The sequence below is a fragment of the Schistocerca cancellata genome, chromosome 1, assembly GCF_023864275.1.
Source record: "Schistocerca cancellata isolate TAMUIC-IGC-003103 chromosome 1, iqSchCanc2.1, whole genome shotgun sequence".
Taxonomy (NCBI): domain Eukaryota; kingdom Metazoa; phylum Arthropoda; class Insecta; order Orthoptera; family Acrididae; genus Schistocerca; species Schistocerca cancellata.
In genome coordinates, this window is record NC_064626.1 from 520,121,936 (window position 1) to 520,138,589 (window position 16,654).

A 16,654-nucleotide genomic window follows, 5' to 3' on the forward strand; every position below is an offset into this window, starting at 1 on the left:
AAAATTTTATCCAGAAGGGTTGTTTACAGTATGGTTATCAACATATATTTTTTAGTGTGGCAGAACACTGGTTGTACAGTTTATATCTGCTTGTTCCATGAAACACTTCTCAATGCATGTATCTACAGCACTTAACAAAGAAAGGATAATATTGTTTAAGAAGTACAGTCACAGACTGTAGAACACAACTGTTGCTTGTTGCCACAGAATGTCAGATTTAGAAACTTGTGCTCTTGGTGTGCTGTGTCATATTCAGTGAAAGTTATGTTGATTGTGTCTTAACTGAACAAAAACAAAAAATGCTATTTCTTGTTTGCCATATTGGCTGGTAGGAAAAGGAGTAGACAATAGTTGTGCTGCTGCTGCTGCCTAGGTGTGTGTAAGGTGGTGGTGGTTTACACTGTTTGTTATTAACATAACTTGGATTTTGTACACCCTTTTGAAAGAGAACAACTGCTTAATTTATTAACGTGATGCTAACTATTAAAGGAAGGTGTAAGATTTGTGTGCATGCAGAAATAATGTGGTTTCTCGTGATTCATTTTGTAACAATATGAAGCATGTCCAATAAAAGTATCAGGAATATTTTGTTTTCACATTCTGATGTGTTGGACAAGCACCAAGATTAAATCACTTTAGGCATCTTATGTAACAGAAGATATCTTAGAATTATAATTAACCACTATATCAGCGATTTGCACTGTCAATTAGTGAAATAAAGTTTATTTCCACAAAAGGAGAAACATTGAATTCAGATACATTGTGTGTATTGTTTATGCCTACTTGGAGGTAGGTGCAATAAAATAATACCATGGTGACGTAATAAATGGTACTGTAGCGGAATAATATTCACTAGATTCTTCCTCTAAGATGTTTGGAACACTATGTTCAAGGGAAATACAACATGAAAGGTATAAACTGTGTTTTGATGGGCGGAAAAGTGTAAATTTTTAAAGGAAAAACTGTTTTTTTAACATTTTCGTGCAACAGTTGTTACATGATATACTATACAAAAAATGGACACCTTCATGATATGAATAAAACTTATGCCTACTGGCGCATTAGTAAAACAAATAAAGTGCCCTCGTTATAGCAGACGGTTTCGAAAAGCAATCATTTGCAACTAATGACGAAACGTTCAAAATAATTGCATTAAGTTTAATATGCCCGATAAAATAACATGAAGCAGCAGCAGCAATAACAACCTAAGCTGGGCCCGGTTTGGTTTGTCTTGTCTTTCGTTCATGTATGTCATACTACAGCTGCATTGCGGGGAAGTGACAAGTTTGCAGTTCAGCAGCTACAACGATCGTAGTTACGCGGAGCGCCGTAGCAAGTGAGTGGCGCTAGAAGGCGATGTCAGCTGGCAGGAAAGCGTAGCAGACGACAGTCGTGCTGGTGCAGCAGAGGCGTGCGTAAGGTGGTGTGGGTGGTTTGGCTGCAAACGTCAGTATGGTGTGAAGTGTTCGTGACAGCTACAGAAATATCTGTTGATAGTGTGTGTGGTTGCAGTGTAGATGCGACGTGGTCTGTCTTGATGCCTTTTTAAAAAGTTAATGATTCGTTATGAACTCGCCAAAGCTGGCCGACAAAATTCCGAGAGCTCAGGCGAAGCGATCAAAGCAACAGTCATCGCAGATCGAGCATAGTGAGGGGGAGGCAGAATTGTCACCGGTAAGACTGCCAAATTAATTTGCTATCAACGGTTTGGCTTAGTTGTCACAGCAGTTATTTCTTACATCATTTTAAAGCAGAGAAACTATACATATGATTCTTGCTGTTCTCAGTGTATGTTTTGTTAAAAACACAATTCCAGAAATAACCATAGCTGCTAGTTCGTGATATCAGGAGGTTGAGGAGTAATGCTTTGTCAGTGGCGGTCGTCCGTTGCTTCGTTACTAAAGAGTGTGTTGATACTACACTTACTATCCAAAAAGTGTTCTGTGGTGTATAAATTAGAACGAAATTTTAGGTATTATGATTGTGTACCACGCAATGTCAGTGCTCCTCCAGATTTTCAGCGACTGCAGTGAAACGCAGGTGTTTCCCAGTCAACAGAATAATTCCATGCAAGCAAGGATCGGCGACCGATCAACGTCAGTGTGTGCGTACATCTTTAATGAGATACACAGTGGGGCTGTCCTGCGGATAAAGCACACGACGAAGAGGTACGGTCAGCGGAAGCTCTGTCCAGGTTGTGCCGCCGCCTTTTATGGTAGCCTGGAAGTGCGTAGAGGCTCTCGCTGGAATACTGAGTAGCTGAGTGCCCACCCCTTGGTCACGGATGCGGACGCCGAGTGTCTGCCTACGATGTCCATGTATTGCATTTCATATCCTTTATAACTGCCATCAGAAGGTGCACCATTACCGTCACGTTTTTGTCTGCAAGTAAGCAACTCATTGAATTGTTCCAGACCTTTAGCGAGTTACATCGCTGAGTTCACGCTGAACAAATGATCTCGTAGCTTTATTGAGATCGTGGTTTCATATCGTTTTGGCAAAGGCTCGTTAATGCTGCGGAAGAACGCACATGTTTTTCGGGTTACCGTAGTCTTTGTGGGCGCGACGGGTTTACGGTTGTGCCTCGCAACAATTCGCCATGTTGATACGTTCCCGGTACGTGACAGGCGCGTGCGTCAGTGACGTTTGCACCCCTACGTTAACTTCGCGACCCACACGGAAAATCGATGCCGCGGAGCAACAGCATGGGCGCAGCTCACGCGCAGTGTGGCCGTCTTTCTTCCGTGAATTAGCGGTCTCCCTCGCTACACACTGTCATGTTCCACAAGTCTTCAAGGACTGTGACTGCGGATGTTTCTTCTCCTAATAACGTGCTAAACTGTGTTTGCCAGTTCCTACCAATATGTTTCAATGTAGTATGTGATATGATGATACTTATTTTTTCTTGTTTCCTTTATACCCTCTTGCGTCAACTTTTATTTAATGTAAAAAATATAACGACGTCTTGAAGGGACCGCTAATGTAAAAACAGCATATGGAAACTGCAGAAAATCTCATCATTCCGCATATTCACCGAAAAGCCGGCGAAGACTCTTGGCCAAAGATATGTTTTCCAGCTGTAACAATATTAATGTACTCGAAGCAAGCGGATACGATAACATCCACTGGAACTAAATCTCTAACTACTACTTTACCTCTAATATTTCTGACATTTTATAATACAGCCATCACGGCAAGTACACAGTACTGTCTTCAACATGCTTAAAATAACTCAGCCGGCCACGGTGGTCTAGCGGTTCTAGGCGCTCAGTCCGGCACCGCGCGACTGCTACGGTCGCAGGTTCGAATCCTGCCTCGGGCATGGATGTGTGTGATGTCCTTAGGTTAGTTAGGTTTAAGTAGTTCTAACTTCTAGGGGACTGATGACCACGGATGTTAAGTCCCATAGTGCTCAGAGCCATCTGAACCATTTGAAAATAACTCAGATGGACAATGATGGCGGAGGACGTTGGTCGTGGTGTATTCAAAGGGACGATTCCGGTGTTCGTGATTTCTCAGAAATCGCGAAATTTCTGAATCGGGTTGACTGGCGGGGTTGCGAAGCCCCGCTCATCTCACATACGCGTCCAGTGAGCTGTGTACAGATGAAGCTCTTTTTCGTGTTCAACACCATCGCGTCCCTCTCGGTACATATTTGCGCAGAGCACTGGGTGACTACTTGAGACGCACCAAGTACGTCGTTCAATCTATTTAAGGCCGATTTTGAGCTGCGCTGTATTGCAACATAACGCATTAGCACTCTGCGCTATGGACTTCATGCACCTTCCTAATTTTGTCCCGTCGACACATTCGGAAATGCCAGTGCACGTTTTCTGGATGGCATTACTACTGTGTACATTGATCGAAGTATCATTATGTCTCACTGAACTGTAATATGAAACAAGTTTGAAGATGACGCAGTTTTCACACGCTGCTAAGATAAAATTTGACCTTAATGGCATCTTGGTAGTTCCCGTTTTTTTCCCCTTCATTGTAAGGTGCATTTGTTGGTGTACTACAGAGTGTCTGGAGAAAGCACTCTGCATATTAATTTTGTTGTTGTTGTTGTTGTTGTTGTTGTTGGTGGTGGTGGTGGTGGTGGTGGTGGTGGTCGTCGCCGCCGTCGTCGTCGTCCTGCTTCACAGCCAGCTTAGTCACCAATATTCTAGCGTTTTATGCAGAACTTAGTTTGACTAGTCACAAAGCGATTTCACGTAGAAGTGATTGCGTGGATCCTCTGTAAATTTTGGCTAGTCGTTTCCATAAAAATACTGTATTTCACTCGTCGTAACTTACTACGTCGTTTCTTAAGTTGTAATACAGAAATCCATGTATCGCCGTCGCTGATGTTTTATACGTTAAACATAGCAGCATCAAGTTATATGTGTAACGAACCGTAGAAGAGCGTGGGGTCGACGTATCAACCCACAAGTTTACCTGTAACTTTTGTATTTGCCCTTTGCATCTGCATGAAATTTTTCAGATTGTGTCAACGCTGTGCTGATCTCGGTGTTCACGAAGTGCTAAACTCCGGTGTATCCTCCTTCTATCCAAAGTTTCTTCGAAAGCTTTTACAGCTTTTACTCTTTAAAAATTTTGAGTGGCTCTTAGTACGGCCGCACGTGGAAAGCCTTCTCTTAATTGAGGAGATGATGTTTGGTTTGTGGGGCGCTCAACTGCGTGGTTATCAGCGCCCAATCTTTGCTCAGTCCAATTTTGCCACTGTCCTGGATGATGATGAAATGATGAGGACAACACACACACCCAGTCATCTCGAGGCAGGTGAAAATCCCTGACCCCGCCGGGAATCGAACCCGGGACCCCGTGCTCGGGAAGCGAGAACGCTACCGCGAGACCACGAGCGGCGGACCCTTCTCTTAATTGTACAAGTGTAAAATGAAGTCTCATTTAGCTTTTCTTTACTGTTTTCATTGTGTCGCTCATTTTACATCGATAGGCCTACTTAAAAAAAAGGTTTGTCAGTTTTCTGTTCCTTTGCTATATAAATCAGACGTTCATTGTTTTGGGTTCCGTAGCTTCATGATTGATTCTGGGAAAACCGGAAAAGAAGAGAGCCAAAGCGTTTGAGAAGTGGTGCTACATAAGGATGTTGAAAATTAATTGGAGTGATAAGATAAGAAATGAGGGTGTCCCTAGAATCGGCGAAAAAAATGAACATACAGAAAACGGTGACAAGAAGAAGGGACGGGCTGATAGGACATATTGTAAGATATCAGGGAATAACTCATATGCTTTTAGAGGAAGCCGTAAAATGTAAAAACTGTAGGGGAAGACAGAGATTTGAATACATCCACAAATAATTGAGGACATAGGCTCAAAGTTCTACTCTGAGATGAAGCGGTTGCACAAGAGAATAATTCGTCGCGGACCGCATCAAACCAGTCAAAAGACTGATGACTCAAGACGGTTAATATTAGCTTCTTAGGAGCCGAGGCACTGCTAAGAACTGTGCCAATGCTGAAGACAGAGGAAGATTGAGCGTGTATTCCCGTTTTAACATGCTATTCTCTACCACCAATAACGATGTTTATAGTGTCGTCAGTTTCACTTCGATGCTTTTTTCAAAAGAACTTTTCAGTGCTGCGCAGAGCATAAACCCGAACGTCCTGGTCGTGTCTACATTCGATACTGGGATTCTCCTGTCACTCACAGTTTCTTTCACGTCTAGCAATAATATGTACGTCTGAAAAATGCCAAGTTTCCCATCGTTCCAAAACCACGTTAAATCGGTGGTGTCGAATAACTTTCTGTGAAAGATGGGCAACGGTCAGAGGAATGCCAGGACATTCTATCTCTATGAGGACCATGCCCAGTGAATCACTGGGGTGTTCAAACCGACCTATTAAGGGCAGCTGTATCCTATAGCACAAGATGGGTGCTCGCGTCGGGATCTCCCGTATACCGTGGCTACTGAAAAAGTCGGTTCCGTAAACACGTGCACCATCCACAAGTGATTCTTTTATTTTATTGGTGGTGGTAAACCAGGTACAGGGTGACAGTTACTGAACTACACGAAAAAAGACGTAAATTAGTTACAAACAGCCGGCCGCGGTGGTCTAGCGGTTCTTGCGCTGCAGTCCAGAACCGCGGGACTGCTACGGTCGCAGGTTCGAATCCTGCCTCGGGCATGGGTGTGTGTGATGTCCTTAGGTTAGTTAGGTTTACGTAGTTCTAAGTTGTAGGGGACTTATGACCCAAGATGTTGAGTCCCATAGTGCTCAGAGCCATTTTTTTAGTTACAAACTACGGCGTGCACACACTTTGTTCAACATGTAACGGTCACTACAGATATTCGGATTTAGGTTATGATATGTTCGATATGCCTGCCGTCATTGGCGATGATGTGGCGCAGGCGAATAGCGAAATTCTGCATGACCCCCTGAAGTATCGGAACATCGATGCTGTCGATGACCTCCCGGATGGCTGTTTTCAGCTCAGCAATGGTTTTGGGGTTATTGCTGTATACCTTGTCTTTAATATAGCCCCACAAAAAGGAGTCGGATATGTTCAGATCCGGAGAATATGCCGGCCAATCGAGGCCCATGCCAGTGGCCTCTGGGTACCCCAGAGCCAGATTGCGATCCACGGGTGGAGCTCCGTCTTACATGAACCACATCTTGTCGAAATCAGAGTGACTTTGGATAATGGGGATGAAATCATCTTCCAAAACCTTCACGTAGCGTTTGGTAGTCCCCGTGGCATCAAGGAATATCGCATAGATCATTCCGTGACTGGACACTACACACCACAAAGTCACCCGCAGAGAGTGAACAGACTCCTCGATCGCGAAATATGGATCCTCAGTTCCCCAAATGCGCCAGTTTTGCTTATTAACGAACCCATGTGGGCTTCGTCGCTAAATCAAACGACCCTATATAATTCAAATGTCCCGCCTTTCTTAACTACTAATTTCGATGCATTTTACAGTATTCTCCCACAGTTTCGCTGGTCGATCAAAATTGTATTAGTCTTTGTACCTTTTACAAAAAAATTGTTAATCACACAGGAAAGTATCTGGATTTTTCGTTTATTGTTAAAAAAGAATAACTCATAAATATTTCAGTAATGTTTTTTCAGAATTAGCAGGATTTACTTTCGTCAAATCGCTGTTATGTAAGTAACAAGGCATTCTTATTCATCAACATCTACGTGATTACTCTGCTATTCACAATAAAGTGCCTGACAGAGGGTTCAATGAACCACCTGTCTGTCTCTTTACCATTCCACTCTCGAAAAGGCGCGCGGGAGAAACGAGCACTTAAATTTTTCTGTGCGAGCCCTGATTTCTCTCGTTTTATCGTGATGATCATTTCTCCCTATGCAGGTGGGTGCCATCAGAATGTTTTCGCAATCGGAGGAGAAAAGCCCGCATCTCGTGGTCGTGCGGTAGCGTTCTCGCTTCCCACGCCCGGGTTCCCGGGTTCGATTCCCGGCGGGGTCAGGGATTTTCTCTGCCTCGTGATGGCTGGGTGTTGTGTGCCGTCCTTAGGTTAGTTAGGTTTAAGTAGTTCTAAGTTCTAGGGGACTGATGACCATAGATGTTAAGTCCCATAGTGCTCAGAGCCATTTGAACCATTTTTGGAGGAGAAAACTGGTTCAAATGGCACTGAGCACTATGGGACTTAACATCTGAGGTCATCAGTCCCCTCGACTTAGAACTACTTAAACCTAACTGACCTAAGGACATCACACACATCCATGCCCGAGGCAGGATTCGAACCTGCGACCGTAGAAGCAGCGCGGTTCCGGACTGAAGCGCCTCGAACCGCTCGGCTACAGCGGCCGGCGATGAGTCACAATGAAATATTGATTTCCTTAGCGTTCCACTTGTATTCCAAGAAAATTTTGCCTACCACGTACGTGCTACAAAACACTTAATCAAAATCTGTGGATTTCTTAGTGTTCCGCATCACTATGAAATGCCATAATTCACAAAATAGTATTTGTCACTACAGAATATCTAGCAGAAGGTAGTAACGGTAAAATAGAAGTACTGTGTATTAAAGAACAGACACGCGTAAACGCGCTTCTCCGAGAAAACAGTTCGAAATATTCATTACGCAACTCTCCCGTACTTTTAAAACTAGCGGGCAGAATGATTAATATTATAGGTTCGTATGTAGAAAGAGTGCTGTTTAAATTCCCGTCCGGCCATGGTTGTTCAGACAGGTCATAGATAGTTCGCTATATATTCCAGACTTTCGCGTCAAAAGAAGCTGCGCGTCTCTAATGACCTAGATGTAATGAGATGTTAAACAGTCACCTTTCTCCCCAACTACGCCATCCCACGAGCCCTCAGAAATCTGGCACTATGTGATGAACTGTCCAAGTTGCGTACATCTGCTAAAAAAACTCTTTTCAACGTCACTTTGCTTGCAGCGTGTAACGTATGTTCAATCTGCAATCTTGAAACTTCCTCGCGAATTAACACTATGTGCCGGGAGGGGGGGGGGGGGGGAGGCACAAACCCGGAACTTTGCCTTTAGCGGCCGCGCGGAGTGGCCGCGCGTTTAGAGGCGCAATGGCGCCGCCTCTCCCGCCAGAGGTTCGAGCCCTCCCACGGGCATGTGTGTGTGCGTTGTTCTTAGCATTAGTGTGTACGTCTAGGAACCGATGACCTCAGCCGTTTCGTCTCTTCACACACACACACAGTTTATGCTCTTAGTGATTTAGTTATCAAGACACAACCCACGATCCCCCTTCACAGCTTTACTTCCGCCAGTGCCTCTCAGCTAGAGGTCTGCGCGGATGCGGATATATCCGCGGTATTTGTTACTTGGCGGATAAAATCGCGACCGGCGCGGATATCCGCGGGTCATCTGCGGATAATGAGCAAGACATCTGTCCAGTACGTATGTTGCAATGTTAGTTGAAAACTTCAAGCTTGTTGACATTCTTGGAATCTTGCAGGGCTCGGGTAGAGCGGATGTCTGTTGTCAGACCCTGGCTACGACTGACGTAGCTGTACCCAAGAGACCTGCGTCTAATCCGTTTCCGCGACCGTGTCTTTTGTGTGGCTTGTGAAGTGCTCTATGGGTGGCAAACCTGCCCACTGTCTACCATCAGATGGATAGAGCATCTGCCATGTAAGCAGGAGATCCCGGGTTCGAGTCCCGTTCGGGACACACATTTTCATCTGTCCTCGTTGGCGTATGTCATAGCCTGTAAGCAGCTAAGGGTGTTCATTTCATTGTAATATCATTCTAACGAGCTGCATGGTCACCGATGGTATCTGTCTTTTAGACATGTCCGAAAGAACAGATACCATCTTAGTACATATAAAAAGTAGTTAAGTTGTCATCCTAACAATAACTATGTCATTACATACCATAATTCTAAGTACTACTGTCTATTACTATTAATTACTCATTCAAAACTTAAATATATGCGGATGCGGAACTTGCGGATGCGGATTAATTGCTGCGGATGGGGATGCGGTTGCGGATTAGGACCTTGCGGATGCGGATTGCACTTTTCTTATCCGCGCAGACCTCTTGAGTCTCATGTGAATTTAACAGGGCACTAACAGTTAAAACTAAGAAGCAGGAAGTGAATAAAGAGGAGAACGTGCCGGAACAATCTTTAGCTTTTCTTCCTTTCGTTGGCAAAACTTCGTTTAAAATAGCAAGAATCCTCCGAAAATTTCAGGTAAAAGTGGTTTTCCGCCCACCATCGAAGATTGCGGACCTTGTGGGATCAGTTAAGGACAATCTATTACTACGAAAGGCCGGAATTTACAAGATACCGTGCCAATGTGTTATGGCTTACATAGGCCAAACCACACGCACCGTGAAAGAACACTGCACTGAACATCAACGTTACACCCGCCCTCTGCAGCCAAGCAAGTCCGCTATTGCTGAACATTGTATTTCTACTGGACATTCAATGGAGTATGAGAAAACAATGATTTTGTCCACAGCAACGTCTTTCTGGGACTCCATTATTAAAGAATTCGTAGAAATACAACTGGTGGAAAATCTGTTAAACCGTGACAGCGGCTACCAGCTGGACAGTGCATGGAATCCCATCATCTCCACAATTTGCTCAAATCGAAGACGACAGAGTGCGTCGACGGCCGTGGCAAACAGCAACGCAGAGGGCGACTGAGTTCCGCGATTCCACCAGCGAGGGCGCTGCCGGCGGGCAGTGTTGGTTCAACTATCAAGTTTTCGACGCATGTGCAGAATAGTTACAGTATATTGCGGAGCGGAGGACGTTACCGCCAGTCTGCGACCGCTCACCTGAAGATGACTGGCAGGTGCCCAGTTGAAATATCGTGCGAAGTATTGAACGACGACCGGCTGCAAGCCCGAAATTTGTATGAACACTCTTGAGTCTCACCTAATTTCTCAACTCCACAGGAGTTCTCCCGCATACTATACGCGACTATCGATCCTGAAACAAAGGATATTTTAATCGGACAGGAAGATTCGAAAGAACAAACTCTATGCTGCAGACTGAAAGATTCAAACTGGATGTTTAATCTTGTTGTTACGGTAACTGTCGCACAAAGACACTCCTACAGCATGTGCGCGGTTGTTGACTAATAGCTGACTGTGTATTAATGATAAGTCATTTCAAAACGAAATTGACTCAGATTCGAGACAGAGGTTTCGTGAACCTCTCCGTCATGCCTGAATCCTACCACTGACTTAGTTTCGGGGATTTTCACCATCACATCGCGTGTCTGAGACATAGACGGCGCGTAGAACTGCTAATGCATCATATCCTGTTTTCAGCTGGCCCCGTGTTTTTACTGAGCTTCCAGCGCTAGTAACAGCCTGCTTTTGACAGCATTCAGTCGGCGCTACCTATATTCAGATTTGTCCTACAGCTGGAAGAGAGAACTGTGCGTTTCAAAAATGGTTCAAATGGCTCTGAGCACTGTAGGACTCAACTGCTGTGGTCATAAGTCCCCTAGAACTTAGAACTACTTATACCTAACTAACCTAAGGACATCACACACATCCATGCCCGAGGCCGATTCGAACCTGCGACCGTAGCGGTCGTGCGGTTCCAGACTGTAGCGCCTTTAACCGCTCGGCCACTCCGGCCGGCACTGTGCGTTTCGATTAGTCCCTGTCATTCACACACATTTGCTAACCTGACCAATGCGACCTTAGTTTTTTAGTTATTTGTTTAATTCGTTGGCTTTTAGGTCGTGTCCATATAGCCATCTCGACAGTGGAATGTCAGTTATGACGATACGAACGTAAGGACAACACAACACCCATTCCCAGAGCGGACAAAAATCTCCAACCCGACCGCAAATCGAACCCGCGCCCCTACGGTTAGCAATCCGCAGTGGTGACCGCGCAGCTACCGACGCGGACCGCGCGTCCTTAGTTACGGATTTTCAGACGCCGTTCACTCAGGATCGTATCTTAGGAGTCTGCATTACGAAAGGAGTTCATTCATAGTGTACACTGTAAATACTACGACCTGCATTAAAGGTATTTGCCACTTTATGCTGTTAGAAGCTGATGAGGCAGGCAAAACTACACTATCTGTTCAAAAGTATCCGAACAGCAGTATGCGAACAGCGGAAGAAATCACTCGAGCTACCAGCAACCTACCTACTACAGTGACTGTGCGTAGGGAGTTAAAAAGAAGGGGGTACGACTGTCGAGCAGCTACTAAAAAGCCGCACAGTTTTGTAGTTAGTATAAGGCGATGCCTGAGGTGGAGTAAAGAGCGGCTCCGCTGGACAATGGAAGCCTGGAAACGAGCAATTTGAAACGATGTATCACGCTATGCTATATGGCAATCCGACGGAAGGGTTTGGGTGTGGCTAATGTCTGGACAACGTTACCTGGCGTCTTGCGTAGTAACAAAAGTGAAGTATGGAAGATATCGTGTTACGGTGTGGTCCCCTCGTTACGCTTAAGAAAACGCTAAATGTGGAAGGATAGGAACACATTTTAAAGCTTTGTGTACTGCTTACAGAAGAGAAACACTCGGAGACGATGACTGTTATAAAACGCTAGATGTGGAAGGATAGGAACACATTTTAAAGCTTTGTGTACTGCTTACAGAAGAGAAACACTCGGAGACGATGACTGTTATAAAACAGCGCCTGTGAGGCAATGGTTTGTGGACAATAACGTTCCTGCAATGGACTGGCCTCGACATGAACAAAATGGAACACCTTTGCGATGAGTTAGAACGTTGACCGCTTCAGACCCCAGTGTCAGAGATCAGTTCCTTCTCTGTTTTCGGCTCTTGAGGATGAATGGGCTTCCATCTCTACACAGACACTAAGACACCTCATTGAAAGTGTCCCCAGCAGAGTTCAAGTCGTCATAAGCAGCAGTAGGCGTCTGGATACTTTCGATCAGATAGTGCCTATTGGGTGTGAGCGGTAGTTGCAAAATGTAGCCCTCTCCAGAACAGGGCCCCGGATACATGGCAGTCGCTCTGCTGGGATGTTACCCGACATAGTGTTCGGCGTGTGGCGTTACATCACTCGGCGCTCATTACGACAAAGCGGGCCGCGGTAGGGCGAAAGCCACTGCCGTGTGAAGAGTCCAGGCTGCTGGCTGTCTCCTTTCCGTTCCCCACGGCACTCTGCGCGTTTCCTTCCTGTGCCGCTTCGCGATTTCACCAGCCACGGTTGCGGCACGCTGCCTTACAAAGTGACAACACACGGTGCTCTGCTTCCGCAACGTCTCACACAGGCGCTGCCCTGTCAGAAACACTGGTCCTTTTTACTGCGCTCATTCACGCCAGAGATTCCGTTTCTCTTGCATAAAAAGGATAAGGAATGCTGATCTCAACCCGAAGGTTGGTGTGAACATCGAAACGTTTAAATAGGTACGGTCTTAAATGAAATTATCACTGTGCAACGGAGTGTGGGCTGTTTCTGGCAGATTAAAACTGTGTGCACACTTCACTGCAGAGTGAAAATTTCATTTTGGAAACACCCCCCCCCCCCCCCAGGCTGTGGTTATATTATTCTTTCTTTCACCAGTGTCAGTTTTGCAGGAGAACTTCTGCGATGTTTGGAAGTTAGGAGACGAGGTACTGACGGAAGTTGCTAGGGGGCTCGTGAGTCATACGTGGGTAGCTCACTCAGTTGATGCCGGCACGGCAGCTCAGCGTCTTCGGTCAGAGGGTTTAGCTACCCTCTGTAATAAAAAAGCCTGAGTGAACGAACAACCTGAACTGGTGTCATCGGACGTCCGCCACGAACAAATTCAACGAACAATATGGAACAAAATGAGTAAAAAAAAGTTGATAGAGCATTTAACACCGAAAAGCAAAGGTCCCGAGTTCGAGTCTCGGTTCAGCACACAGTTTTAATCTGCCAGGAAGTTTCAGGTACGGTCCTATTGTCGCTGCCATGGTAATGAATTTCTCTCAGGCAAGTGCAGGGTATTTCGGGGGAAATAGTAAATATATTTAGGCGTTGGTAGTAAAGACTTATTCGAATAAAATATCCCATGGGAAGATCAGTTTGAATTCCGAATAAATGGAGGAACACGCAAGTCCATACAAACACTATGATGTGTCTTAGCAGATAGACTGAAGAAAGGAAAAATTACGCTCGTGGCACTTGTAAATTTAGAGGAAGCTTTTCACAGTGTCGACAGGAGTACGCTCTTTGAAATTCTGTAGGCAGCAGGGTGGAAATACAGAGAGCGAAGGGTTATTTACAACTTGTGCAGAAACCAGATTGCAGTTATAAGAGTTGAAGGACATGAAGGTGAAGCAGTGGTTGAGAAGGTAGTGAGACGGGGTTGTTATTCAATCTGTACATTGATCAGTATGTAAAGAAAAACAAGGAGAAATTTGAAAAGGGAATTAAAACTGAGGAAGAAGAAATAAAAACTAGAGGAGCGTTCAATGAGTAATGCAACATACTTTTTTCTCGATCAGTTTCGGTAGAAAAAACGATTAATTTATTGTGGAACATCGTGGAATATTCCCGCTTCAGAGCCTATAGTTTCATGAAGTTACGATATGTGGCGGTGCTATGCGTTGCCTTCAAAATGGGTCCTGTATTGAAGGTGCGTTCCAAGCAGAGAGCTCTCATTAAGCTTCTTTTAACAGAAATCCAGACCATCGCTGACGTTCATAGGCGGTTGCAGTATGTGTGCGGAGACCTGGCAGTGAACAAAAGCACGGTGAGTCATTCGGCAAGGCGTCTATCATCATCACAAGAAGGTAGCGCAAACCTGTCCAGTCTCCCGCGCCGGCCGGCCACACACCTGTGATTCCTGCGATACCACAACGTGCGGACAATCTCATTCGAAGTGACAGACGAATCACAAACAAAAACCTCTGGTGGTAGTGCTGACACACTCGTCCCCCAGTTGCGGTACTCAAAGCTGCGTGCTCATTGGCTTCCTCGCCGCCTAAGATAAGACCATTAAGAGCAAAGAACGACCATCTGTGCGGAATTACGTGCGTGTTACGAGGCTGGTCGTGATAATTTTTTCTAGAACATTGTCATCACTTCGAACCAGAAACAAAAATGCAATCCATGGAGTGGCGTCACATCACTTCTCCTCCGAAGAAAAAGTTTAAACCAGCACCCTCAGCCGGGAAAAGTCATGGCGTCGGTTTTCTGTGACTCTTAAGGGTTTATTCTGTTTGAAGTCTTCCCTCGTAATGCAGTGACCATCTCGGAAGTGTGTTGTGCTACCATCAGGACACTGGAGAAACGACTTCAACGTTTTCGTCGCCGCAAACGACACTTCTCCTTCTCCGTGACAACCAAAGGCCTCACACAAGTCTACGCACCCGAAAGGAGCCAACAAAACTTCATTGCACTATTCTTTCACATCTACCCTACAAACCAGATCTCGCAGCCTCCGACTTCCATCTGTTTTGTCCAATAAAACACGCTCTTCGCTGGACGGGTGAAGGGGGAGGGGGGAAGAGGGTTACTGACGTAGCAATACGATGGCTCCCACATCGACTAATAGAGCGGTACCACGTGTTTATAGAGGACCTCCCAGTAAGGTGGCGTAAGGCCGTCGCATTGAACGGAGATTATATTGAAAAATACGGTTTTGCAACCAAAAGAATAATAAGGTATGTTCGAATCCTGAATAAAACCAACCTGCATCGAGAAAGAAAAATATGTTGCTTTACTTATTGAAGAGCCCTCGTATAAGGTTTGCTGATGACATTGTAATTGTCAGAGATACTAAAAGGCTTGGAAGAGCAGTTGAATGAAATGGATAGTGTCTTGAAAAGAGGGTATAAGATGATCATTAACTACAAGTGAAACAACGATAGTGGAATCTAGTTGAATTAAATCAAGAGATGCAGAAGGAATTAGATAAGGAAATGAGAAAGTAAATTTAGTAGATGAGTTTTGCTATTTGGACAGCAAGTTCAATGATGATGGCCAAGTCCGCAGCTCGTGGTCGTGCGGTAGCGTTCTCGCTTCCCACGCCCGGGTTCGATTCCCGACGGGGTCAGGGATTGTCTCTGCCTCGTGATGACTGGGTGTTGTGTGATGTCCTTAGGTTAGTTAGGTTTAAGTAGTTCTAAGTTCTAGGGGACTGATGACCATAGATGTTAAGTCCCATAGTGCTCAGAGCCATTTGAACCATTTGATGATGGCCAAAGTATAAGATGCAGACTGGCTATAGCACTAAAGGCATTTATGAAAAGAGGAAAATAAATTTAAATATCCGGAAATCTTTTCTGAAGGTATTTGTGTGAAGTGTAGCCTTATTTGGATGTGAAATGTGGTCGATAGACAGTACAGACGAAAGGCGAATTGAAGCTTTTAGACTAGGGCCGGCCACGGCGTGGCAGACTTGAGGCGTACAGCGTGCGCGGGCCAAAGGCCCAGCCTGTCACACGGCTATACTCGGTCCATCTCGGAAGACCCGGAACAGCGTGATGATGATGATGATGATGTTGGTTTGTAGAGCGCTCAACATCGTGGTCATCAGTGCCCGTACAAGTTCCCAATTTTTCCATTTCCAGTCTCGCCACGGCTCGAATGATGATGACAACACAAACACCCAGTCCCCGGCCGGAGAAAATCCCCGACTCGGCCGGGAATCGAACCCGGGATCCACAGGCAGCAACGCTAGCCACTGTACCGCGAGCTGCGGACGGGAACAGCGTGACAGTTCATTTAGCATTGCGGTGCGGCGTCTTGTGCTCGGCACGACTCTGCGAGTTCAGCAGAATCGTGGTGTCAGCGCTGTTTACCGTCCACTGCTTGTTGGTGGCACGAAGGACGTTCACAGGTCCAGTGGCTGTTTGCACAAAAAGAAGCAGTCTAGCGATCTATCGTCACAGACCTTTAAAATGAATGGGAACGACGGAAGAGAGGAATGACAATTCTCAATTAGAAAGCGACGGGTGCTCCTCATTTGCTACGAAACGACATTATAATACCGCCCAGAAAGAATTTAAGCTTTTAGATGACGTCGAAAAAGCAAAAAATTACAACTATCGACAGACGGGATTCGTTTTTCTGTACATCAGGAAGCATTTTGTGCTAAATCTGAAGGCATGAAGCACTTGAAGAAATTGGTGCTACGAGTAATAAAATTTGTGAAGTGGCACCCATTATTCTAGTTTCAGTTGCAACAGTTTTCAGTGGAAACGAATGAGTAGTGTGGAGTTTTCATTTATTACTGCAAAGTGCACTGGTTAAGTC

At 45.3% G+C, this 16,654-nt stretch overlaps 1 protein-coding gene across 8 annotated transcripts in view; it reads left to right on the forward strand.

Annotated features, from left to right (window-relative positions):
- Positions 1–1,405: 1,405 nt before the first annotated feature.
- LOC126178950 (AF4/FMR2 family member lilli-like) overlaps positions 1,406–16,654 on the forward strand; it is a 483,718-nt gene continuing 468,469 nt past the window's right edge. For 6 of the 8 annotated variants that reach the window (XM_049924571.1, XM_049924574.1, XM_049924572.1 and 3 more), the window contains exon 1: positions 1,406–1,674. In XM_049924571.1, coding sequence (XP_049780528.1) covers positions 1,567–1,674 — 108 coding nt within the window. In that variant the 5' untranslated portion in view covers positions 1,406–1,566. The remainder of the gene's footprint in view (positions 1,675–16,654) is intronic. The other 2 variants (XM_049924577.1, XM_049924576.1) reach the window with 2 other exon arrangements.